This window comes from Lagopus muta, chromosome 3 (genome assembly GCF_023343835.1).
Source record: "Lagopus muta isolate bLagMut1 chromosome 3, bLagMut1 primary, whole genome shotgun sequence".
In the NCBI taxonomy this organism is placed as follows: Eukaryota; Metazoa; Chordata; class Aves; order Galliformes; family Phasianidae; genus Lagopus; species Lagopus muta.
In genome coordinates, this window is record NC_064435.1 from 34,403,704 (window position 1) to 34,430,854 (window position 27,151).

The 27,151-nt window shown below is 41.2% G+C and overlaps 2 protein-coding genes across 4 annotated transcripts in view; one reads left to right on the forward strand and one right to left on the reverse strand.

Moving 5' to 3' along the window:
• On the reverse strand, window positions 1–22,031 carry MTFR1 (mitochondrial fission regulator 1). Of its 3 annotated transcripts, none has more exons than XM_048938771.1 (8): window positions 21,879–22,031; window positions 17,173–17,315; window positions 13,742–13,840; window positions 7,946–8,064; window positions 5,352–5,587; window positions 3,412–3,664; window positions 3,070–3,238; window positions 1–1,584 (listed from the first exon to the last, which is right to left on the reverse strand). In XM_048938771.1, exons 2-8 carry the CDS (start codon window positions 17,236–17,238, stop codon window positions 1,525–1,527), a joined length of 1,002 nt encoding a protein of 333 aa, XP_048794728.1. In that variant the 5' UTR covers window positions 17,239–17,315; window positions 21,879–22,031; the 3' UTR covers window positions 1–1,524. The 3 variants fall into 3 exon arrangements, with proteins under 3 accessions (XP_048794728.1, XP_048794727.1, XP_048794729.1); XM_048938770.1 differs by having other exon boundaries at window positions 21,830–22,031; XM_048938772.1 differs by having other exon boundaries at window positions 21,998–22,017.
• A 753-nt stretch (window positions 22,032–22,784) lies between these two features.
• ARMC1 (armadillo repeat containing 1) overlaps window positions 22,785–27,151 on the forward strand; it is a 31,634-nt gene continuing 27,267 nt past the window's right edge. The window contains exons 1-2 of the mRNA XM_048938776.1: window positions 22,785–22,942; window positions 25,068–25,269. Of these exons, the coding sequence (XP_048794733.1) occupies window positions 25,096–25,269 (174 nt within the window). The 5' untranslated portion in view covers window positions 22,785–22,942; window positions 25,068–25,095. The remainder of the gene's footprint in view (window positions 22,943–25,067; window positions 25,270–27,151) is intronic.

Here is a 27,151-nt window from a genome sequence, read left to right on the forward strand (position 1 = left end):
CAGTATTTATTTTAAATGCTTTTAATTTTATATAATGGCAGTAGAGCATTAAATACAAAACACCCAAAATTAACTTTTCAAAAAGTGTTGTAAAGGCGTTTAAAAGAAACATGAGGATTCAACGGCCTATCAGTAAAACTGATGGCAGAGCATTCTGAAAAGAATTTATATTGTGTACATATTAACATCATTTCAAGTTTCACACCAGAAAACATCCTCCTTGATCATACAATCTACATCCCAGTTACAAGCAGCAGCAAAGCCTCAGTCATCATCAGTAACCTCCCAGGACCATTCACTTGTTTTTACTGCAAATGTGCTCTGTTTCTCTTTTCCTAGAAAACAGCAGCTCTAAAAGGCACTTGTACTTGTTTGAGTAGCAGGCAGGCTACGGAACAGCCACACGTGGCTCCGAGCCCAGCTGCAGTCAGAGCAAACCCTGGCTTCCCTTAGGAGTGCAGCAGTTACAGCTGGTTGCACAACAGCTTTTCTCAAGCTGAGCTCTGGATCTAGCTTCAGCCCTGCACGTTTGTAGACAGAGGCAAGAGGGTTGGTCAGCAAACCAGCTCTGTGCAGGTCTGGCAGCAAAGAACCTCTGTGGGAAATCTGCAAAGGACTTCCCCTGAAAACAACATTATGTGTGACAACTTCAATCGTGGCTTCCTGCAAAGAGGACCACGAGGGCTTGTGCAGTCCCCAGCAGCTCAAAGCCTACCCAGCTGGGAATAAAAGGTGTCAGCACAGCTGAGATGAGCGATATATTTTTGGCAACTTCCACCCCCTGGTATTTTCTGCCTTTTTACCTACACTGCTGCTGCTCTGGCTAACACGTGCTCTGACAGTAATCCTTTCACTCTGCTGCTACCTCCTGTTTAGTTCAGGTTTGCTGCAATACCAGCATTGAGGGCCCCACAGCACAGCACTCTGGCCACAAGATGGTAAGTATTGCTATCTTACCACTGCAACTCTGTGCTGCTACTAAAATTCTCACACCAGGTGACTTCTGCAGCAGATGTCAGTTTTTTCTCGATTCAGAATGAAGCAGCTGCACTCATTTTTTTGAGGGAAGAGGGCTAAAAATTTGCTAAAATGAAGTTTAAAAGAAACACCGACATGGAAAAAGTCAGTATCAAAGTAAACACTGTAGTGCAAGTTACCATTAGAGCTCAAATGAGTGATTAACGTAAGGGTTTATCGCCGTCATTATTAACATGTACACAATGTTTTAAGGCAGTCAGTCATACACAAGGAACGTCATAGAGATAACATAGTGTTACTGAACAAAAACCATCATGTAAGTCTACACAGAAAGCCAGGCTTGAATACAAAATTAATACCTGAGTATAAGGTTGAATTTATTCCTTGTGGTAAATCACATGCAAACATGCACCTCAAACTTTGTGTTTAGTTCCACATCAGTTTTCTTCAGCTCTGCACAAGACCACTTGGTACTAATGCTATTTGCAACACAGGAGACTTCAGACATAGCAGCTTGACGGTCTTTCACACAGCGATCTCAGAACATTAAGATTTTTCAATTAAGGTCTTCATTTTTCCTGTAGACTTCAGCATGTGTGGTCCAAACTGAGAAGAAAACCAGAGGCACTGATTGCTTTCAGCAGAGACCCAGCTGAACTATTACCATCCAAGGTGTACGTAAAACCAGAACCCGGGCGGTGGGAACTTCCTTTGTCTACTTGTTCCCATGCAAATGTTGCCAACTCAGCCTTTTATCTTAAAGCCTCTGATGCTAGAAATAAGGGATTGATGTGGGGGAAACATAGCCCTGAAATTGTAAAGAACAGCTTGAAAGTTGCTAGGGCTGTTCAGTGTAGGGAAAAGGAGGCTGAGGGGAGACCTTACTGCTCTCTTCCAATATCTGAAAGGTGCTTACAGTGAGAGCGGGGTTGGTTTCTTCTCAGAGGTGACAGGAGGAGGGGAAATGGCCTCAAGTTGCACAAAGGGAGGTTTACGTTGGATATCAGGAAACACTTATTTACAGAAAGGGTTGTTAAGCACTGGAATAGGCTTCCCAGTTGAGTCACCATCCCTGGATGTGTTTAAAAACCTTTTGGATGTGGTGCTCAGGGACATGATTTAGTAGAGGGCTGTTACAGTTAGGGCACTGTGGTTAGGTTGTGGTTGGACTTGATGATCTTTAAGGTCTTTTCCAACCTGAGCAATTCTATGATTCTATACTGACCTGAAAGGCCTAAGTCAGAAGGCAAGTCAGTCAGTCAGCATTAATAAGCTGAACTAGTTGCAAGTCCTGAGACTTATGGCACAGAAGTCTTACTTTTCTCAAGTAATTCAGAGTACAGTTAACTCTTTTGGTTAAGCTGCTTTAGATTTTGGAGTTTTACACTTTTCTGTTCTGATTCTATAGCACAAGGCGTTGAGGGCTGTTTGCTAACATCACCGATCTACATTACCTTGTTTTGTATCCACTGCTCAAAAAAACCCCATGAATTTCAAATCAATCTGAAATACACTAGGAGACACTGAATTGTACTAAGAATAATCCCATTTTAATGCCCCCATGTTGGGAAAAAAAACCAAAGAAAACCACACTAAAAACTGTTAACTGACTTACACTACTAGATACTGCTCCCTACAATGTGATTCAGCAGGCGTTCTCAAGAATTTGCTTTCTACATTCGTATGACTGGTAGCTCCAGGACCTTGCTTTGAAATGGCCCATGCACTACAAGCCTGGTTAAGGTTGGTAGTAACAGGCAAACACAGTTCAGATTTGTTTCAGGTATGAGCCCACAGGAATCAAGTTTTTACAGTACCACGTTTTCACTGCAACATGAGATCCTTGTTTAAAGAAAACTTGAGAAGGGATTTTTAAATCTCGAGCCAAACCAGTGCACAATCTTGAGAGCTGATACTAGAAACAAAGCTTTTCTGCCACAACTCCTAATGTATCAGCAATACTTCATAGAGTTTTGTGGACAGGTTTGTTAATTCCTTGTTATTTCTGTGCGCTGGCAGAAAGATTTGTTGGGTTTACTGGGCAATTATCAAACACTCCTTTGTCCAAGCAATCAGAAGCACAATACTCACCAGCACCGCTTCAGTCTTTGTCTTAGTTTCAGACTTGGGAATGACTTTTTCAGTTTCACTTTGGCTATCCCTGCGGTATCGGTAAGCAAACTTCTTCTTGAGTGCTTCTGCTATTAAGGCTGCAGGATCTGTGGGGTCAGCTGCTTTTGGTTTTGTATCTCCCGGCGATCTAGAAAGGTAAATGAAAAACCTCAGCATAGTCCAAAGATTTAGAAGTCACAAATTCGTTTCTACTCTTGTTTGTCAAATGTTCCACTGTCATCTCCCCCAAGCTAAAACAGTTCTTAGTCACAAAAGCAAACTGTTAGTGCAAAAGTTAGTAAACATAAATAAACATCTTACTTCTTCACCGAGCGTAGTTTCACACTGTTCATATCTTTGAGGATTTCTAGCATGTTTGGTATCTCAGGCTTCTTCGGCCCATTTTCAGTCGGAATCTGGCCGGAGTTTGTTTTTCTGTGTTTCCGTTCTCTGATGAGCTCAATGGCAGAAATGCTTTGCTGCAGAGCTGGGGGAGGGAGCGGTGGAGGGGGAGGAGGCGGCGGTGGTGGCGGCACACCAGGGACAGCAGCTGAGGCAACAGGGGTCAGCCCAGCTGCAAGCAAAACATGTGCCACGTCAGTTTCCTTCTACGTACTCTTTATGCCTCACAAACGCTCTGATGAGAATATGATTAAAAGAGCTTCAGTTGTCTCCTCTCTGCCTTCTTCAGAGAGTCGCACAACTTCTTAATATTGCTGAAAAACCACATCAAAATCCTTCCTTGAGTTCCCAGTTCAAACTGCACTGGGATGGATGTCACCATGTCTTTCAAATCAAATCCTGCTTTCAACATTATCACTTTCGTCTGAGAGGTGGGCCCTGAGCTGGACATTACAGAATTGTTTGAGTTGGAAGGGACCTTTAATGGTCATCTGGTCCAGCTCCCTCGCAGTCTGCTATGTGAGTGATGATACTTTCAGCTTATCACCAGAAACTACCATATGAGACTTTAAAATGCATAAATAGTGCTTAAATTCAAGCTTAAATTCCAGCTCTTTGAGGTTAGAGGTCATTTTAGAACAGCCAATCATGTCTGATCTATCTTGACTTGGTCTTCCCTCTCTCTTCAGATTAAAAAAAGTTACAATAGTAGAAATCACCAACATGTGAAGAAACCTCTGTTCAAATGCACCTTTAAGAAACTGCTGAAATCAGGCTAAGTCAAAGTTTTGAGGCCTAGAGTATTTAGTATAAATATGCAGACAATATAGGAGTCTATGCTGCGTCAATGTACTCATACACAAGTGTTACCACATTCTACCAGAAGAGGGAGGTAAAGATGATAAAGTCACGTCAAAATTTAAGTTTCCTCATACATAAAGGAAAAGGGAAAATAAGGAAAACTAAGTTCCTGTGGGACTTTCTCAAATAACTAATTAAAATTCAAGAATGAAAGCAAGTGATCTTTACAACTGTTTCGCCATTTTGTATTTGGCTTAAGTTAAGGAAGAATCAGTTGCAGGCAAAAACTAAACAACACCATGAGCACAGGCAAAACAAAGTACTTGGTAGGAATCAGTGAAAACCAAATGGCTATTATCTGCAATTGGTAATGGCTCTCTCTTCCACTAACCCTTGCAGACTGGAGACTCAGAATTGGATGGATAGCAGTGGTTAGTTGTGAGGGAATGAAAGAAAAGTTGTTATGGTGCCTGCTACAGGAAACAACTTCTGGTTCTGCATGCATAATCTCCTCTTCTGCTACTTATTTAATAAGCTTGAGAGATAAACTACATCTTCCAGAAGCATAATCAGTCTCTTACATGACTACATCATTATATGAGATGGTCTATTTCTGGGTAGGTGTTAGTAATTATTAAACAGCTGGGATTTAACCAAGTTAATCATTAGCTTTGCTCTGAAAGCTGCTAATACTTCTCTCATCTGCAGACTGGAATTCTGATGAGCTTTCACAGAAATGCCCCATCCCTGGAGGCATCCAAGGCCAGGCTGGATGTGGCTCTGGGCAGCCTGGTCTGCTGGTTGGTGACCCCGCACACAGCAGGGGGGTTGAAACTGGATGATCGTTGTGGTCCTTTTCAACCCAGGCCATTCTATGATTCCATGAAATACTCTCCATCTCTCCACTAAGATGCTATGTCCATCTACTAACCTAACTAAAGCAGTATGCAGAAGTGTTCAATGCTGCAGTATCTTGCAAAAATGACTTAATGCTGTACTGAACATAAAGAGGAGAATTAGCTGAGTAACTTGTGCTAAGAGTACACTAGGTCTAATACCTGCTGTTAGATTCTGTTGTTCTTGCAAGAGAACAATTTTGGCTATTTGTGCTCTTAAAGTGGCTAGTTCATTTTCCAGAGCACTGATCTTCTGCAGAGCTTCTTCATTTGCGATTACTGTGCTTCTGGGTGCTGGTTCTTCGTGTAACACATTTGGTATGGAGTCTGGTCTGCCCAGGGAATTTCCATGTAGTTCACCTGAAAGGGGCTGGGCTGTTTTTGACCACACTTCTGACCTGTAACAAAAAACACCAGAAAGTTCTTCTTTAAAAGGCTTTCCAATCAGTAAAAACTAAAGCAATCCAAGAACAGAAGGTGAAGGATTGACAAAAATTGTCTTCACACCTTCCACCACACACTTCCACCAAAACATTATATAGCTTAAAGTAAGAGCCTTGCATCCCTTCTATTTGTATTACTGGTGTTTCTTCTCTTTCTAGCCAGCTTTGTAAGGAGTACTGAATATCCAGAGGAAAAAGGAATTAATTCCCTCCTGCCCCAACTCTACTCCTCTGCCTCATGCCTTTTTTTTGTTGTTGTTGTTGAAATTAAGATTTAAATTTGTTTTGGTCCAAATGCTTCCATATTTCTTTCCATAAGCTGCAAATAGTCATTTGTAGTTGATTCCTTTGAAGGAGGAAGAGTTTGTTAGTTCCATGGCACATTTTTATATTGTTTCTGAACTTCTGTTCCTTTTCTGCCCTCCACTTTACCAGTGGTGGGAGAATGGAGCATATGGAACTTGATGCTGCTTATCAATAAATAGGAAGGGATCTCACATCAAGGTTTCTAAGCATAAACACAACCATAGAGAAATAAAGCTTCATACAATTTAAGAGAGCTTGTGAGCTTCCCTTCTTCTCACAAAGAACAAGAACATTCAAATCTGCTGCCTTCACACATGAAGGCAGAAGCTATGTTAAACACCGATTATTGAACATCTGCAGTCACCAACAGTTTATTTTAATTGGTGGCAACAACATTTTAAAACAGGCTGAGTAGAGCTGATACAGATTAATGATAATGGGTTATCACAAATCAGATCAGCTCACTGTAGCATTAGATGATCGACAATTGAGTCTTTCACAACGCTGACAGAAAATATCAGACATTATCCAGAGGAGCTGTGGATGCTCCTTCCATGGAGGTGATTAAGGCCAGGTTGGATGAGGCTTTTGGGCAACCTGATCTAGAATAACAGAGTCATCAGAGTTGGAAAAGACCTAAGATTATCTAGTCCAACTGCTAGCCCCTCACCACCATGCCACTAACCCACTAATCTCTCCAGCCTGTTCCAATGCTTGACCACCCTTCCTGAGAAGAAATTTTTTCTAACATCCAACCTGAATCTCCCAGGGTGCAACTTGAGGTCATCACCTCTCATCCTATCACTGTCACGTGGGAGAAGAGGCTGACCCCCGCCTCATCACAACCTCCTTTCAGGCAGTTGTAGAGAGCTGGAAGGTCTCCCTTGAGTCTTCTCCAGACTGAACAAACCCAGTTCCCTCAAGTGCTCCCCATAACACTTGTGCTACAGACCTTTCCCCAGCTTTGCTGCCCTAGTGGGTGGCAAACCTGCCCACAGCAGCAGGGTTGGAACTTGGAAAAGTTGGAGAACAAAAATACCAAATGCACGCTGCACTACACAGCATCATGCACAGGTGTAATAAGTTTCATGTTTAAGTTTCATAATGTTCATGTTTACTAAATAATTGACCTGCAGTGCTTCATTAGAAGCGTACATTGCCTTAAGGTCACTATTTACCTAGAGGATTCTTTCAGTCTGATCTCATATCTACCTGTCCCACCCCACCCTTCCTTTGCATGCAGGCACTTCAGAGGTACATCACTCCTACAGTTTCTGGAAGGTCAGTCTGAACTAAAGCTTTCTCTGCACTGCAGAACTGTACCTCTGTTTCAGGCTGGTGTGAACAGTAGTTTGGGTACGTTAGAAAATGGAACTTCATCACCCAGGCCAACCTGTTTCATGCAGTTACAGTGCTATGCAGTGCTCCATGTCCAACACAGAAGTATCTATGCTATCATTCTGGACACAGGTACTCACACGTTTCCCTGCCAGTCCTCATTATAAAGATGAAGACAAAATAGAAGTTGTAATTTTAAAATTATCTGCTATAGAATGCAAAGCCCTGACCAGAAGGATGAAAAATGATGTGAGAATTATCAGATTGTCAGAATGATCACTGCTGTTAGTCAGGAAGCCTTACGATACCTTGCCCCAAACTAATGAAAGCTCTGGAGAACTAGAGAAGAATCAGTGCAAGCGACTGTGCCACACCACAGTAGATGTTGTTGTGGAAGCAAGGTTGTGTGAAGCTTATCTCTGAAATATGTAAAGCTTATCTCTGAAATAAATAAGTTAATAAAGCCAAAGTAGTCTCTTTTCATGTTCTCAAACCAACCTTTCATTCATGTTACTGTAATCTCTACTTATTCTTTCCCAGTTCCTACCTTTTCTATCTCCCAGCCCAGAACTGCTCTGCATTAATTGTAATGCACAGTGTATTCTCATCGGGGAGAACCAAGCTCTTTTGCTCAGCTTATAATTTCAAAGAGAAAATCCAAGTGCATACCTGAGCCTTGTAGAGACTTCACCTTCCTCTTGTGCAACCCATCCCACATCTGCAAAAGAAGCCACTGTATCTTCTCTAAATTGATGAGGATGATTTCCTTCTGTGGCTTGAGAAGTAAGCTAGATTGAAAAGACAAGATTGAAAGAAACTTTTAGTTAGGCTGCACGTAACAATTGACACATACATGCACAAAACACATCAACAGACTCAGTACACTTGTTACTGTCCTGAGCTTGGTGTAAAATCTAACACACTATTCAATCTAGTCTCCTCAATGTTTGACAGAAATTATATTGGTTTTTGAGATTCACAACTAGCTACTGTACTTTTGTGCAACACTCAACACTGGAAGTCCAAAGCAAACTGTTACCTTAATAACAAACAAACATCAACACTCTGAAGCACTTTGCTGTAATAACTCAAATAATGCTTTAATGATATTCACAACTAGTAGTGAAAAAAGAAAATAATTACCACTTCAACCTATTAATCTTTTACACCAACTTAGCACTACTGTGACAGAGAAATTGCTGTAGTGTGTTTCCCTTTCTCTACAATGTCCAAAATTTCTGTATGAGACTTCAGCCGTGTCTGTTACATGGGGAAAAAAAAGTCCTTCTACCAATTCCATCATCATGAGGACTTTCAATGACAACTATGGCAGAGCTATAATGGAATGAATAAACTATTTACTCAAAAAAAAATCTCATTTACAGCATGCCAAATAGACAGACTGTTTTGTAGCACAGTTTTGCTGCTAGTTCTACAGCTTTCTGAAGCTAAAGGTGAACAAGGCTCAAGAGACTGCAACATTTCTTCCATTTACAGTTAAGTGACTCAAATGGAAATCTGACAAATTGTCTGGGCCATCCATATATGCTCCATAACCACAACTATACAAAATGGTTTCAAATCTACTTTGAAATATCAGCTGCTTCCCCAGGCTATACAAGAGCATGTGTATTCAGTCCAATGACTGAGTACAGCCTGGTCTCCGTACTTAAGCAAATAAAAGCTACTGAAATATCTTTCAGTAATTCCTCCTGCTCTGTTTGCTGCCTTTAGTTATGTATTTCCAGTGTGGCTGTGCCACCTCTACTGCATATGTTGCATACAATCCACATGCCAAATGTGCACGTGAAGTGCTGTAGGTGTTTAAGTGCCAGCAGTGGTAGAGAAGCTACTAACCTTGACAAAGATGGTGGTATCACTTAATAGTCTCTGAAGTACTGCCCTGATTCACCCTGCCAGCTCTTAAAGGCAACTCATGCCTCTACAAAGAAACTATATGTAGCAGCAACCACGAAATGCTAGCGCTATCCTGAATTTGTAGCTGACCCAGCACAGTAGGACTGTAATCTTGTTTAGGTAAAAGCATTTATGAAGAACATGCGCACATATTTTAGTTGCAGCCTTTGATACACAAGTTCCAGAAATATAAAAGTTCTGTTTTTGTTGTTATTTTTTTTTTCCTCCCCAAGGAGTTGTCACAAACAGCTTTGGAAATAGAGATTATGAGGTGAAGATGACTACTCTTGCAACTTGTGTGTGAGCCTTTATCACAGCTCCCAGGAGTATATATTGGCATTACTCGATCATTTGGAAACAACAGGGTTTTCTCCAGGTAGCATCAGCACAGATGGCAGTATGTTATCACGTTAACAGTTGTGCCTAATACCATCACAGTCTGCCTCTCTTCAGAACAGCCTGGAGCATACTATATTGCACGTTAGGACTGTCATTGTTTGAGGTTTCCTTGAATTCTTTTTTCTTCTTTTTTAAAATGAAATTATCATGACCACTGCAGACGAATTTAAGCTCACGGTAATTAAAAACCACCTCATCTGTAACACAGCAGCTGCTCCTTGCAGGCCATACAAATTTTCCAAATGGTAACGGCCACGTGAGGAACTATTACCACAAAAAGGCTGCAGGTGCATTTAAATAAAGGTATTACATGTACTTGCATCAGAAATCATTTAGAAAGCAACAGTAAGGAATGCATTTACCACAGCCAGGTTTCTTGCATCATGAGATAAGCAATTTCTAATCCAACATCTAGTAGCAAGCCTTATGTTACACTGTGATGCAAGTTTCTTCTTACTTTTTAATTCATATTTCTGTGTAAACAGAATCTGCTTGTTCCATATGCAGATGTTTCTTTTCTCTATCCCTATAAATGACAAGGCCTTCCACAGAAGTGGGTTCTGAATTTCAAGTTGAGGCAAGATTTTTAACTGAACTGGGAAGTTAAAAGCCAGCACTCATCTCTTGAAACATTTGCTTGCCTACAGAACACAGATATTTGAAGAACCCTGGTGAATGCCCTCCAGCCCATCTTGGCTGAGGAACATTTGGACAACTGCTCTGCCAACATCTGAAATGGAGAAATGACAGCAGAAAACAGAGGCCCAATTCTATTAAACACTGAATTGCAGGAATTGGATGAAGGAGTGGAATTAGCTCTGCTTTTCTTTCTCTGGATAATATATAGCTGTTTCCCTAACTTTTTCCTTAACAGATTTTTTTTTTACTATTTTAGTGTGTGTGCGCTTCACATATACATGTGTGCATGCAGACAAAGAATGAAAAACAAAAACATACTGAACTGTTTTTAGATGGTGTCAAAATAGGGTCCTACCTCCTGTTGGCTCCAAGAAGTGGAAAGTAGAACAAATATTTTTACACATTTAAGGAAGAACAAAAACCTCCAGTTTCAAATTACTAACAGACCTGTGCATTAAGCATTTGGAAATACTTCTTTAGGACAAACTTACTATGATTTTTCAGATTGGCATTGATGTTTGCTACATTCACATCAACTCCTTAGGAGGCATGTGTTCAATTATAAGGTGTATATCAGATAAACAGAAGCATGGGACTACAACAGAGACGTTGTATATCGAAGATACTGGATTGGTAACACTGGAGGAGGAAGGCTCCCATCTTCTGTGTATTAGTTTGTTTCAATCTACCTCAGCTATATTGATGCTCAACTTTTTTCCTCCTAAAGACAACAGGTAAATGTAAAACATGACATATAAAATCAGCTTTACGAACCACTTCCATTTGTTCATGCCATATACTGTCAAGTTCTGTCACTGCTTACTGAATGCATGAGCTGCACTTAGCAATAAATACTGATGAGGACAAAACCCACGGAGACAAGTACTACAACAGTCACACACCTCAAGCATGCGAGGAGAAAAGAATGAACGTAAACAGAGATGCTCTTTCCATACCCCTTACCCATTTATCACAAGAAAATGAAAGCCTGTAGAATGTTTATTGACCTCAGATAAAGTTAGAAACACTGGTGGTATGCATGCACCCCCAGATGAGGCAAGCATGGTTTGCTTTGGTTTCTGGATAAAGCGACTTACAGCAAAGTTCAGTGCATGGTCCTTTCATGATATAGTTAAAGCTGGCAAGAAAGAAAAAGGAGGAGACAGCGATAGGAAAGCCTCAGCTGCAACAGCATAAACGTGATCAAGACTGGTACTGAACTTCACTACAGAACCTTAATGCTGAGATAAAGACAAAGTTAGATGTTAGCATCACACCTCTACACGTTCAGCAGTTTATAAACTGAAACAGTTATAATTATGCTCAAAAGCTCGCATTAACCATATAAACTTTAATATACATAAAGGCCCCACGTTGTAATATTTCAAATTCAATCAAACTATGACAATGGTAAGGAAAGGCTCCTAAAAGCAGTTCATCTTATAGAAGATTAATGTTTATACTGTGTGGATAAAATCAAAGCAAAGCTCACTGTCTTGGCATTTCAACACTAAGGGATTTTGAAAAAAACTCCCCAGATGTATCCTCCCAGCTCTCTGCAAGTACAAAAACCAGAACGTCTTCTTCTAAGTATTGTTTTGAGAGAAGGCAATATTTGGCTATTTTTTTTTACAAATAAGCATTATCTTCCCTTGCATTGCTTTCACAGCAGGGTGGATCAGACACAATGCAGGAGGACTGCACTTTCAAATGTGAGGCACGCACAGCTGTACTGCTGGCATAATCACTATTAATTATATACCTAAACATTTAAATTCAGCAGGCCATTTTGTTGTCCTTCCCACTCGCACAATCCCCCCTCTAGCAATGTATATGTTTATTATTTCAAGTTTCATGAAGACACCCATGGTGGGAGATACTTGGCCCCCAATTCTCTAAGAGAGCAAAAATGTTAGCATGGCTTTTACTATCACCACAAAGAAGCTTCTATGGTAATCTGAACTATTTGATTGAGGCTTATTTTAAATTCAAATACAATTCATACATTTCATCTAGGACACAGAGAGTAATGTAAGAGTGAAAAAATTAGCTATACAAGAATTACCTTGCCTTAGCATGGCTGATGGTTTCCACCATTCATCTTTGTGTTCTCCTCCCTTGTTCAACCCAAGAAACATTCCTCTCTCAGCAAGAGTTTCAAGCACTAAATACCTGCAATTCTATACCCACCCCCTATGTGCAGCATTCTCAGAGTTGAAAAGATTGTATGTAACAGCTTCCATTTTCCCTTCTGTTCCCGAACAACTTGCTATAAAAAACAAGAGTTTCTCCTCCTCAAGCTCTTGCCCTTCCTCTTTAACATTCCACTAGGAGCAGACAAAGTTACAACAAATGAGAAAGCTGCACAGCACTGATGTACCCCTTTCACCTATAATGTGCTAGCCTTCTGCAAAAACAAAAAAAAACAAGGGTACTCATAATTTCTTACTTTCTTACAAAGTTGATTATTTTCCCCCATATTTTTACATAACTGCCCAACTTTGCATTTGCACAGTCTTCAGTACTGTTTTTTAGAAGTAAGTTTTAAATGTTTCTCTCTTAAAAATTGATATTTTTTTTCCTAGAAATGACTTTTTAAAACTGTATATTCTGGGCCGCATTAAAAAAGGGGTGGCCAGCAGGGACAGGGAGGTGATTGTCCCTCTCTACACTGATCTTCTGAGGCCCCATCTGCAGTACTGCATCCAGGCTGAGGTCCCCAGCACAGGAAGGACATGGAGCTCTGGGAGTCAGTCCAGAGGAGGCCACTAAGATGATCAGAGGACTGGAGCACCTCTCCTATGAGGAAAAGTTGAGGGAACTGGGCTTGTTTAGCTTGGAAAAGAAAAGGCTCTGGGGAGACCTCATTGCGGCCTTCCAGTTCTTGAAGGGAGCATATGAACAGGAGGGGGGATGGCTGTTTACGAGGGTGGATAGCGATAGGACAAGGGGGAATGGTTTTAAAACTGAGACGGGAGGTTTAGGTTAGATATTAGGAGGAAGTTTCTCACACAGAGGGTGGTGACGCACTGGAACAGGTTGCCCAAGGAGGCTGTGGATGCCCCATCCCTGGAGGCATTCAAGGCCAGGCTGGATGTGGCTCTGGGCAGCCTGGGCTGGTGGCTGGCGACCCTGCACACAGCAGGGGTTGAAACTGGATGATCATTGTGCTCCTTTTCAACCCAGGCCATTCTATGATTCTATGATTTTAGAAGTTTTATTTTCTTTAGGAAAACAATTCAAGTTTTGCTATGTGTGTTACAGCAACACTGGTCAGCATTTTAGGCAGTACTGAAAAGAATCCATTAGTAGCTAAAAATCTGAATTGGAAGTGGGAAGAACTGAAGTAAAGTATTCTCCTATGTGGCAGGTTTATCTAATTCTGCTTTCATGAACTCTCAAGTCAATTTATTTAAATGAGCCATAGAATTCCCTAAAATCTTTTGATGCAAGAGTAAACTCTTCATCTGTACAGTGAAACTTGTGTTTTAAACTGTTGAGACTGCCTACCTGAAACTGAACTCTTGGACACTGTATTAGAGAGAGGTTAGTACCAATTTTTCTCACAATACTCCGAGATGAACCATAAGGCTTGCTTGACCAAAGTACCTATTGGGAAGAAAAAAAAAAAGTCAAATGTTAGATTAAAAAATTCATCACCATATTGGAACAGTTTTCCTTTATCCTTCTGTGCTGTGCTTGTGCTAAACATACATATGATTTAGAATTTATTCTTTTCTTGCTAGGAATACAATATACAACTGTTGAGAGACAGCCTTTACATTAAGTTTAAATTCAAAGCAATAAATCTAGTAATGCAGTAGGATTCAAAAGATGTGATCTTCAAAAGCATCATTTGCCCCCTTTTAATGCAATAGAGGAATCTGCACTGAGTCACACACTGCTTTTTAAGGCGTTTCATGAAAACCCATTCAATCATGAAAAATCCAGAACCACAGAATGGCCCGGGCTGGAAGAGACCTCAAGGACCACGAATCTGCAATCCCCTACCACAGGCAGGGCCACCAGCCTCCACCTCTAATACTAGACCAGGCTGCCCAGGGCCCCATCCAACCTGGCCTCAAACACCTCCAGGCTGTTATGTAATTCCACATTCCCCAAATCGTGTTGTGCTTTTTTAAATTAACAGCTCTTCTAACACAGGAACAGTGTCTACTGGTCTTAACAGAAACAGACTATAAGCCTGTACAAAGTAGAATGTGCAACTGTGGAATTAAGGAGAAAAGTGGAAAAAAGAAATATTTGAAAATTTAAATGCCCTAACATACAGATGCAGTAAAGGAAACTGCAAATAGAACCCCAATTCATCTCTAGCTGCTGATTCTAAACTGTTCCTACTGAAATTCACATTTCTTCTAGGTCTTTTCATTGGGGATTTATTTTTTATCTTTTGTTTTAGTTAATGACAAGAATGCTTGCTCTCCTATTTTACTGAAGTTGTATGGAATGAGACTTTAACCCTAGAAGAATTCCACAAAAAGAGCCAGAACAGAAGAATAAAGAGAAGTGGGAATGATTTCAGCAGAGAGAATGACAACAGAAGCAAATAGAAAAGGTAGAAGGATTGAGGGGGAGGCTGTAGTGAAGATGATGTGGTTAATAAACAATTAGAACAGTCTGGTAATTAAAAATACTTGGACAGTATTTACTTCTGACTGTAGATACAAATTTACTATTCAGATCTTAGTTATTAGAGGCTTATGAGTTTAAGCAAACTCAACACCCTGTTAGAAGGTTGGCACAAACAGAAATCTTAGTATGAACTGCACGGATTGGATCTGTTGAAACAACTCTGATATGGCATGGCTGTATTGCTTGTGTGATCTGCGTGGTGAAGCTGTGGGAGTTTCACACCACTCCACTGAATAACACTTCGATACGCTACACAAAAATCACTACTCTTAAAATCCAGAGGGTTCTATTAAGAACAAAATACCGTGCCTCCCAGGATTTATCCCCAGATTATATTATTTCAAAAACTTTGCAAAAACATTTTGCTTAGTTCTATACGAAAGCATCTTTCTTTCCTCTGACTTTAGTAGAACGTATACATTTTGACTATGTAAACGCACATACGCACGGCACATATGCTATGCTAGATTTCCACATCAGATTCTCATTGCTGCCAACGATCCCCTCAGCCTCAATTTTTCATTACAGGAAATACAACTTCACTCCGCACGCAGTTAAGTTTGAATACAATTTTTTTTCAACCTACAGAGTCCTCTCTGGGAACTGCACTTTAGATGCCATAAAGAACAACCTCTCATTTGTGATGACCACATTATTGTCATCTATACAGCTGAACAAAAAGTAAGTAGATGCAGCCCTCAAGAATAAGCAGTACTGCAGTAATAGAGTCTCACTATTTGCAGTCGATTCTGCTGCTAAAAGCAGAATGGTTGACAACAGCCTCAAAGTGACGTTGCATTGGAAAAAAATACCAGTCAAGGGAATGATTGATTAATTATGGAAGTACTTCCACAAGAGCAAAGAGCTTGGACTACGTGCTGTATTGCCAACCGAAGCGCAGTACATTTCAAACAAGTGGTAGAACTCGTTTAGAGATTGCTCAGACTACAGACAAAAGGTTGACTAGGACCCATATCCTCCATCATATTTGGTGCCTAAATACATTTCAGGTTTTTAATGACTCAGTTTGGGTGATTCAAGATATGCCTAGACAGTATTTTCAGAAAACTGCACACAAGTTGTGCCTCAAGGTATGTCAATAAAGTCAGCACTGCCCAGCTGAGCTAATAAGTCTCAGCATTGCTCTAGCTCTGTTCACACAGCTTCTTGTTGACTTGAAGCACTGGCAGAGCAAGTCTGCAGACTATTACTTAGCAATACCCTCTTATTGCATCAGTGTTTTACTGTTCTGCAGGCTAACATTTGGAAATGTAACCACATTATCCCAGGCTTGAGACAAACAGAGAATAGGGGGAAATAGAGATTAAAAACTTGTTTCCCCCCTATTCAGACTAAAGATGTTGCTAACAATGGCCATGCCGGCACCCAGAGTAGTAAGCACATTTTTGTGCTCCAAATTTTCATTGTTATACTCCATGAAATCTCAGATTTAAGTTCTAATAAAATCCTAAAATACCGATTCTTATGGGTAACCTACAATATATATCAGTTCTACTCCCTGTAAGTTCCTCAGTGGCCTATCACAATACCAAAGTAAGAACCATTTTAAATGAGTACTGCACATAGTTGGTAAGGAATTCCATCTTATTAAAATGTATTTATAACTTAAAGACATTACTGTATTGGAGACAGCAGTTCTACACAAAATAGCTTCCTAAAGATCCCAATGAAACAGCAGATAATATGTAGCAAATCTCTCTGCTAAGCATTGACAGAAAACTCCCCATATTCTTTCATTCAGGAGAAAACCTGTGCAGGCACATTCCTGTTTCCCAAATGAAGCATACAGCCATGCTGCTCTCCTATACAGTAACATTTTCAGGAGGAGAGGAGAGGCAGATACAACACAATAATCATCTTATCAGTTTCATGGGGCTTTTTATACCTCTAAGATAAGAGCAAAGAAAGAAGGACATTTAAGAATGAATTCAGTTGTCAACTCAGTTGAAAACTTTCCTTCAGCTTCAAAATACACCTAAAAGAGGAAAATGGAAAGCATCATCTACACTGTAAACAGTTTATTATTAGAGCTAGAAGGATCTACATGGTATTTTTAATGCATACGTTACTCAGTACTTCAGTGTCTTGAGAAGGGAACTGTACAGGTGTGCAGCTCAGCAATGTAGAATCATACAGATACTGAGTACATGTAAAGTGCTCTGCTGGAATGGACAAGGGCAAACTAAAATATATGAAATGCTTTCAATACCTGATTTTCTGAAAGAAAAAAAAAAGAAAAAAAAAAGAACCTAGTTTGAAACACTTACTGATTCCATGTTAAGTCCAACTTGTTCAAAAATCATCCTCATTAAGCTCTTAAACCAGCGAATCATCTGGACCAGAAAGGGTTCTTCCAAATCTGGATTTAAGCCTTCCAAATCTACAGGGCTGCAGAGGTTCCATAGTCCTTCTGAAAAAGGAAACATGAAACAACCATTTTAGAAGCTTCAACTTGAATGGAATGCCTGCAACCAAGGACCAACGCTAAGATTCAACGGCTGCATTCCCAGCTGAAACTCTTCCCTATGCAAAAACAAACTCCAGAAAGCAGACTCCTTCTCCTCGCTTACTTCGCTGACAGCTTTGTTGTTTCCCACAACAGAAACATGGAAATATGACTAATAGAAGAAAAAGACAGGAAACAGTGTCAATGTGGGACCTGAAAATACTCGAGTGGCTTATAAAGTTGGCCAGATTTCAAACTGTGTCTATTTATACATACTACCATTCACTAAAGATGTTTTTATTGCATATCTTTCCCTTAAACATGTTCTACGCCAGTCACAATTTGGATGCTACTGAGAATTGTGTGCCATTAAATAATAAAAAAAAAAAGCAAAAAAAAAACAAAAAAACAACCTATAGCTTTAGGTTTACATTTGTTTTGTGTATCAGGCTAGAAACAACACTTTGTTGAAGCACCCCAAACAAAATATTTGTAGTATGAACAACTGTGTTGCTAAAGCCATTACAGACAGAAGGATGACTAAGGAAGCGTGGCAGTTAGTGAGGAAGTTACAGAGTCAGGAGATGGAAAAGCTATGCAGTTTGAAAGTGCCCACAAGCATCACAGTTAAATCATCACTGTTTCCATTACAAACGTTTTTGGTTTTGTTTTGTTTTGTTTTTTTCTTTTTCTCTTCTCAACAGTCCCTTAGTGAGAATCTACTCCTTGTGGAAACTTGGCAAGAGCCATGCAGCCTTACAGGCTTTTTGCTTTTTTTCCAGACAGGCTTAAATACAACAACAAAAATTGATATTAGTTTCTCATCACCACAGAAAGAATAACACATTTCCTAACAGGACTTCCTTTTATTGATGTGTAACCCAGGAAAAAGCACTATTTTACCAGCTAGCAGAGGACTAACACAGGTTTTTTTATTAGCAAAAGAACACCAAAATGAACCAATCATTAAGAAATTGAATGGAAAAGCAACAAGAAAGAATAACGGGTTGCCTATGAGCTGCAATCCCTGACAGAACCCCTCTCTCCATCCTTCCTGCAGGCTCACTTTAGGTACTGCATGAAGTCTCCTCATAGCCACCTTCTTTCCAGACCAAACAAGCCCAGCTCCTTCCCCAAACAAGCCTTTATTTGTAGGAGAGGCTCTCCAGTGCTCTGAGCAACCTTGCTTGCCCTTCTTTAGACCCAGTCCAACAGCTCTGCACCCTCCTGGTGCTGGGAGCCCCACATCTGGATGCAGTATTGCAGGCGGGGCCTCACAAGGGCAGAGATGACTCCCTCTACCCTGATATATTGCTCTTTCAAAAGACAGCCAGGTCGTGACAAAATGCTAAGATGTAGTCAGTCGAGTTTTATTAAGAAAACAAAGAAAAGGCAATGATAATTTTGGTTCTGATCAACTGAGAAGACAGAATCTTTAATAACAGAGATAAGTGGATGCAAGTGACTTAGTAAGATGATTACTTTTGGTTCCCATTATAAATCACCGTTTCTTCTACAGCCTGAATGTTTAAAATGGCCAACATTCTGAACTTGCCTATGACCTGCTCTCTGCTTTTGCTGGAAGAAGTGACAGAAGTCACTCAGTGAGAGTGCAAAGTACTCCTGGATATCAGCACAGCACTGACGACAACTGTGTTTTAATAACCTCCAGATCATTACTCATCTAAAAAGAAATCTAAAAGGGAAATGCTTCTAAATACATCCCTTTGATATTTTTATGAAATCTATTAGTTTTCCAGATTTACCCCCAGACAAACTTCACACTCATTTCTTCCAGGCTACCCTGCACACTATTTTTCGTCACAAATCTCAACTATTTCACAATTATTCTGTGTGCCAAGAACAGAAAGGGTGATTTCACATGAAATGTGGGACAGCGAGAATGAAAGTATTAGTAAATACCCTGTACACGTGCCAATCTCAAGAGTTAAACATTCACTGCTTTTAGCAACCTAGAACAACAGCTCTTTTAAAATACTGTTTGCTTTATCTATTCTCTGACTTCTTTATTGCCCTCTATCTACCTGGTGCTCGTTAAATTTAAAATAATAGTAGTTTAATTCCACTGAAGCCTCCACAACTCAAATGCTGCAATAAAATGCCCCAAAGTGACAGTAATAGTGCTACAAAACAGGATACTTCTGTATGCTTAAACAAAATGATTACAATGTAAGGAGTAGTCACAGGCAACGTTCCCAGAAGAGGTCAGAGAGAAATAACACAAAGAATGCCATCTCAATGCATAAAGCAGGCAGGATGGGAATGCCACCTGTTGCTCGCTTATACATCTCTATGTACTCAAAAAGTAACAGTGCTCAAGAGCTTTTTTTCTGATAAGGAAACCTGCAGAAATTCCCTGTTCAGAAAGGAGCAGGGCTGTGCTCCTGTGTGCTGGGGGTCTCACTTCAGCCACGCTGAACTTTCCTTTGCCCCCACCTTTCCCAATCACTTATGGAGTTTTCACTCAATATTTTCCTATCAGATATCAGTCGACAAGGCTGACAGATAACACCACTTCATAAAACATTAATGAGATAAATGCAAAGGCTCTGAAAGCTATGCACAGAAACATACCAGTCAGCAAATAGGAAATGGAAATGAAACCCTTTGCCAGGTTCTCAAATTGAAATATTTCTACGTGGATAAATACAACACTGGAAAATACGAGTTCCTTCCAAACTGTGAGTTCTCTCTCTTAAAAAGAAATATATTTGTATTTGTCTTACTAAGAAGTTTCTCTTAAGTAAAATCCATGCAAAAATAAAAGAGAATGCTTTAATGCTCTTGGTGCAGCAGATCAGCCATATATGAAGAGAAAACAAGACCATAAAATATGAAAGGTCTAGTCTCTACATTGAAAGGGCACTCATAACATAAATAAGTACATTTATTTCAAAGAAGTATGGTTCAAAGAAGCACCAAGCACATAAAAAAAGTTACATTAAAGAAAAAAAGCAGGTTCCTCCTTATTTCAGTAGGAAACTAGGCCATGCATATCTTCAAAGTCTTTATGATGTGACCCATGCTCATCTAATGAAGTTTTATCCAAATCATCTCCATAAGGAAGCATATTAAAGAATTTCAAAAAAAGGCAAAAAAACAAATGAAAAAAGTAATGACAGGACGCCAAGTGGGGGGCAGAATCTTCTCATAAAGCAGCAGGCCCTCACCCAAATCACAGCACACCACTTATGAGCAATGGAGGTATTTAGCAGAGGTCACAGGCAACTGCAGAAGTCTGATTTTTGGCTTGGTAGAAGCCAAGAGAATGAAGTGCCCACTATTTTGTGAAGCACTTGTTTGGAAAGATATGCCTAGGGGCAGATATAAGTCACTGGATACTACAGAGATGGCTGAGGGATAGGTACACAGAATCACCAAGGTTGGAAAAGACCTTCAAGATCATCCAGTCCAACCATCCACCCATCACCAATAGTTCTCACTAAACCATGGCCCTCAACACAACAACCAAATGTTCCTTGAACACCTCCAGGATTGGTGACTCCACCACCTCCCTGGGCAGCCCATTCCACTGCCTGACCACTCCTTCAGAGAAGTAGTATTTCCTAGTGTCCGGACTAAATCTCCCCTGGTGCAGCTTGAAGCCATTCCCTGTAATTCTATCACTAGTTACAGAAGAGAAGAGGCCGATCCCCAGCTCACTACAACCTCCAATCAGGTAGTTATGTAGAGCAATAAGGTCTCCCCTGAGCTGCTTCTTCTCCAGACTGAACAATCTCAGCTCCTTCAAGTGCGTCATTAGTATCATCATCAAGTCTACAGCAAGAAATGAAAACAATACATACACTGAGAGAAGCGAAATGGATGCCCTGTCTCTAGAGGTGTTCAAGGCCAGGTTGGATGGGGCCCTGTGCAGCCTGGTCTAGTACTAAATGGGGAGGTTGGTGGCCCTGCATGTGGCAGGGAGGTTGGAGATTCATGATCCTTGAAGTCCCTCCCAACCCGGGCCATTCTGTGAAATGCTCCCCCATCTCTAAGCCAAGCAGTAAGACGTTATTCAAACAGAACCATACACCCACGCTCTGCTGCCAGACTTACACAGCTCCCCAGTGTCTGCTGTCAGTGCCACTCCTGCTACAGCTCTGAGAAACAAGAAAACGCAGCCTCTATTACCAGAGTGGTGCCACTGCCTGGAAAAGCATTCAGAACGTTCCATGCTTTTTTCCGCCATAACGTCTCTTAGTAACAACTTCAGGCTCCCACACAACGCATCCGGAGCGCAGCTTTAAATCCTCCGCACTGTTTTCCTTTCTAGAACTCGCTGCGAGCTGCCACCACCACACAAGAAGGTTGCATTTTCAGACAGGTTCAATCCGCACACAGCTGAGTCAGCCCCGCCGGACAGCCGGAGGAGCGCCGAACCGGCTGCCCGCCCCGCACCTGCCCGCCACCGCCCCTCGGGGCCTCCCCGCAGCCTGCACCCCCCTTCACCTCACCTGACCCCACTTCCCACCGCCAGGGTTCACCGCTCTGAAGGCGACGTACACCGGCGAAGCTCCCGCTGCCGCTCCCCCTCACACGCCGCTCCCGCCCCGACGGGCCGCGGGCAGCCCGACAGGCTCAGCAGCCACCGTCACCACCGCCACGCTCAGCCGCGCTCTCACCCGCTTCTCCCACTGCGCTCGCGACCTCACCAACAACCAATCCGCGGCCACGCCGGCACCCTCCCAACCAATAGCCAGCCGGCCTGAGGGGAGGCGGGACCTCAGCCGCCCTTCGGCAGGCTGTCGAGCGACCTTACCCGGCAGACACCGCGCCCGACCGTGTCCGCCGGACACGTGACCGGCCTCCGCCAATAAGAGGCGGCCCTGGAGAAATTGCCGTTGGCTGCTGCTTTGCAGTGGGTGCTGGGTGATTTGGGGAGCGGTGCCCTGACCCGCTTATTGGTAACCCAATGGCGCCTCTGCAGCGTCGAAGATGCTGCTGTGGGGAGCACTCAGGGTCTGGCTAGGGCGCGCGTCTTATTTCTGAGCTGAAAGATTTCTGCTGCTGAAAGCTTTGCTAAAGTTTTACTACTTACTACTGCACGCGGGATGCGTAAGGCGAGCACCTGAGAGCTCAAAGCTCACGTGTGGTGAGTTGGACAGCAGAATCTCAAAGCAAAACAAAAGCTCCAAAATTCCGGAGGAAAAAAAAGTCTGCCAGTAAATGAGATTAAAATCTGCTCATTTTAAAATAAATTTACGTGACTACAAATTTACCTGTCTAATTCTTTTGGAGGAGGGATTGACTGCTTTGGGCTTAGCAAGGTGTTGAAGGCATCTTGCCCACGCTCCGAAAGCCTGCCGGACTGCAGTCCCCGGCATGCCTTGCGGCGCAGCCACCGGCCAATCCCGCCTCACCGACAACAAGACGCGCTGTGATTGGCGGAGAGGCGCGGGCGGCGCCGCACCAATCGCGTTGCGGCGCGGAGGGATGTGTGCGGCCGGAGCGGGCCCGGTGGCGGAGCGGGAGAGTTGCGGGTTGTGTCCCCGTTCCGTCCTGTGCCCTCCGCGGGCGATGGGGGCCTGAGGCTGGGTCGTGTCGGTCTGGAGACGTCTTGTTCAGCGGTACGAGGCCGGGAAGAGTGCAGGCCGCTCTGGGGTGTGGGAGTGAGAGCGGGAGAAGCTGGGGAGGGAGAGGCGGGCTGGTCGGGAAGGAGGTGCGGTCAAGGAGCCCCTGTCTTTTGTCAGCGGCCACGGGGCGTGAGTCAGCCAGGGCTCCCTGGTGTCATTATGTTGTTGTAGGTGGTGGAGAATCTGGGAGCTTCGGTTTTTGTCCTCGGTTGCGACCGAGGAGACAGAAAGGTGTGGGAAGAAAAGAGTGTGACCTGATGGGGTAGGGTAAAACGTAGCTTCGTGTGTATTCAGGAGATCAGAAGAAAAAGCGATAAGGGCTGATAGGGATGAAGAGAGGTGTAGAAGGGGTCTGGTGCTCAGGACACGACTGGAAGTCAGAGTCTTTTGTTAACGTTAACTCCACAATTAATTTCATTTCTAGGCTTTGAGTAAGCTTTGTTGATGAACTAAGGAATGGACTGAATAATACTGAACTTCACAGAGACTTTTTACCAATTTAGAGCAATCTATTTTGAGAATATGAAGTATTAATTATGGATCTCCTATGGATCTCTTTAGGACTTAAGACAGTCAAAGGAAAGAATATGGAGGGTAATCATTGATTTCTCACATTAGCATTTCCTTTCCTGAAGGATGTGGAGGTTGGTGGCCCTGCCTCTGGGGGTTGAAGATTCATGAGCCTTGAGGTCCCTTCCAACCCGGACCATTCTGTGATTCTGTGTGAAGAACCAGTGACAGAGAAATTAGCAGTTTAGTTTATTTTAAATGTGAAAATGTCAGAAACTATTGGATGTTTCTGCACGTGCATCCACCATCAGTAAGAGAACAATATAATGTTTGGATGATATTATTTGTTTGGAAAATAATGGTAAAAGAATGTTACAAGTTACATGTTTAAATTTATTATGCAGGGGGAAAAAGAACACAAAATAACAATGTGTCACTATTCATGCTTTTGTGCCTTAAAAAAAAGTTACTTACATGAGTTTCTATTGGCAGCACCAGGACCACAGCATTCAGTAGTTTTGGAAGCATACAGTCAGCTTCTGGAGCGATCATAGAATGGTTTGGATTGGAAGGGATATTACAGATCACCCAGTTGCAACCCCTTTGCCCCCAGCAAGGCTGCCACCCAGCAGCTGAGGCTGGCCAGGGCCCCATCCAACCTGGCCTTGAACACTTCCAGGGATGAGGCATCCACAACCACTCTGGGCAGCCTGTACCAGTGTCTCACTGCCCTCTGAGGGAAGAATTTCTTTCTGACATTTAACCTGAATCTCTGCTCTTTTAGTTTAAAGCCATTCCCCCTCATTCTGTCACTATCATGATGCAGACTTTTAACTAAGCTTTAACTAAGCTTTTGCCTCTGTGGCCTGTTAAGTAGTTACTCCTCATTGAAACAACTCTGGAATCAGATACTAAAACTGAAACACATCTCATCTGAAATAGATATGTTGAAGCAAGGTGTGATCTGTTTTGTTTTCTTTATTGAAAGCAAACTAGTCAGAAGTTACAAAAAAATCACAACACCTCTAAACATTTTTTAGCTTTGAATGGATATGGCGTTACACTACTTGTTTGGGGAATAGATAAAATCAAAACATGTTATTCATTGTGCTTGATGCTGAGTTAATCCTTTGCTGGTTTATTTGGTTCATTTTTTTCATTTTTTCAAAAATAAAAAATTTGATTATTGCTAAAGGCACTGAAAATTCAGGTTTTGATTTTACATGTTTATACAAAAGGATGTTTTTAGACTTGCAGTCTGCAAACTGGGTATGAGAAAACTGGAGTTTCTGATCATCTTTATCAGTGCTGTAAAGATACTTAGGTACAGTTGTACATGTCCATACATATACTGCTGTAAAGGCTGACTACTGTAAAATTATTTGAAGGAAATGAGAAAATGTTATTAACCAAACCCTATCTGCTTTCCACGGAGGAAATTTAAGTTTCCAGCTCAATAGTTCTGAGATCCATATCCTTACGAATTTTGTTTCTTGAGGTTTTTTTTTTGTACTCTTATGCCTGTAACAAATCAGTGCATTTGTGTTCTTGCCTTCTCTCTGCTTTAATTGACAGCAAACATTAATACCGCTTTTTTTTTTTCCAACAGGTATTTTCTATGTGTGGTGTAGGAAAAAATGAATTCCACTATGAGTGAGGAGCCTGATGCACTATCTGTAGTTAATCAACTCCGAGATCTAGCAGCTGATCCTTTGAATAGGAGAGCCATTGTTCAGGATCAAGGATGTCTGCCAGGTCTGATTCTGTTTTTGGACCATCCCAGCCCTCCAGTTGTTCATTCAGCTTTATTAGTAAGTATTCCAGAGATAAGTTTGTATGTCACTGGGACTCTTTGTTCCTTTGTTTCTGTGTCTTTAAACAAGTAATGTAAAAGATAAAGCCTGTTTTTATGTTAAATCACAATTCATTTTCACTCTTTTAAAAGAAGCACGCAATTCAAAAATTGTTTAGCATTGTAGCATTATTCCAGGGGAATTCACAGTTATTGGAAGAGATTAATTTGCTTTGCGTTTTTTCCCTAATACAGCCATTTCACTTTCATTGTGGAAGGAGGTAAGCATGCTTAGATCTTTTTTTTTTTTTATGAAGCCCTGGAGCTTGGTAAATATACACAATGATTTGAAATTCACGTAAGAAAAGGATCATATATCATAGGGCAGTTTTGGTTAGAGATGATTTCCCAAGGCCATGTAGTCTAAACCCATGGTCAAACTGAGACAAATTAGAACACAGTGCAGGATTGTATTTGTTTAGATGCCCCGCAGCATCTCAGGCACCCTGTTCCAGCATTTGCCCACCCTCGTGTGATTTTTAAAGCAAAAAAAAAATCAAAATCTGTTGATGTCTAATCCAACTTTTTCCATTTTCTCTTCATTTCTTCTTGTCGAAGCCATAAAAACCAAAGTCCCGATTTCTCATCCTAAATCCAATTTTTAAGAAGTGCATCTCTTTCACAAAAACAGGACAAACTAAAATCAAGATTTCCTTAGAACCCTAATTCAATTCTCCTAATAAGATTTTTAAGTTATTAAAAACTGTCATACACTCGTTTCATATTGTTTCTTTTTTTTTTTTTTAATGTCATTGAATTATAAACAGAGCTCTGACTTTTACATTAAATTTTACATGATTTTCTGTACCATTAATATTTAGTCTGCACCACAGTTCTATATATTTTTTTCATTTGTTTTACTTCCACAAGGAATATTTGTGAATTTCTTGGAATGATTCCAGTATTCTTTGGGGCACAAGGAGCAGCGTCCCATAAGCCAGGAGATGTGTATCCTGCTAATTGGCTTTCAGAATAGCTTTGCCACAGCATTTGCCAGACAAAATGTTCTTCGCTGGATGACTTTTGAGTTGAGATTACCATTCTTGGGAATATGTTGCACTGTTTTTCATTCTAGTATAGGTTCCTTAGGTCACAGAGGGTTTTGTTTGGATATCTCTCTCCCTGTTCCTTCCTTTGCATTTTTGGGCTGCGTATTCTCAAAGCCTGCATGAAACTTAGTAATCATTCTGTGATCACATTGCAAAAATTAACCCTACATTAAAAGAACTGAATTTACCAGATCAATGAAGGGTAATCCAGTATGCTGTATGATTCCACAAACCCAGATATTACTGCAGTTTTGTGGTAAAGGCATCTTGTTGGGTGAGAGACAGCTATGTTGTTTTATTTAGTGGCAGCCTACAGGTAGAGTGAATTAAGGGGCAGGATTAAGAGGAGACCCCGACTGTAGTCAGAAATGCAGCACTTTGCTACGAAGCCAAATTTTTGTCTGCTACCCAAACTGTTTGTGTTTGTGACTTCCTGAATCTCATAGGTACTGTAGCTTTTAATATCTTTGCTGACAGATTTTTAGTCATCCTTTTTGATGTTTTACCATTCTGAAATGTTTGCTCATTTTGTTTTTGTTTTTCCAGCCATCCGTTCTAAAAAAGTTCTTCTATTCAAGCCAAAATCATTAAGTGTAATAATTTTCCATTAAGTTTATGCCCAGTAAAAAAAAGTATGGCACTGACTTTAATGAAACGTATTGTTTCATATTTATATATATACACACATATATATATAGAAATATATTTATAATATATTCATATTTATTGTTTCATATTGATTCCCATAGCTGAAATTATGACTCCAACAGATTGTTTATAATAATTTCCTAT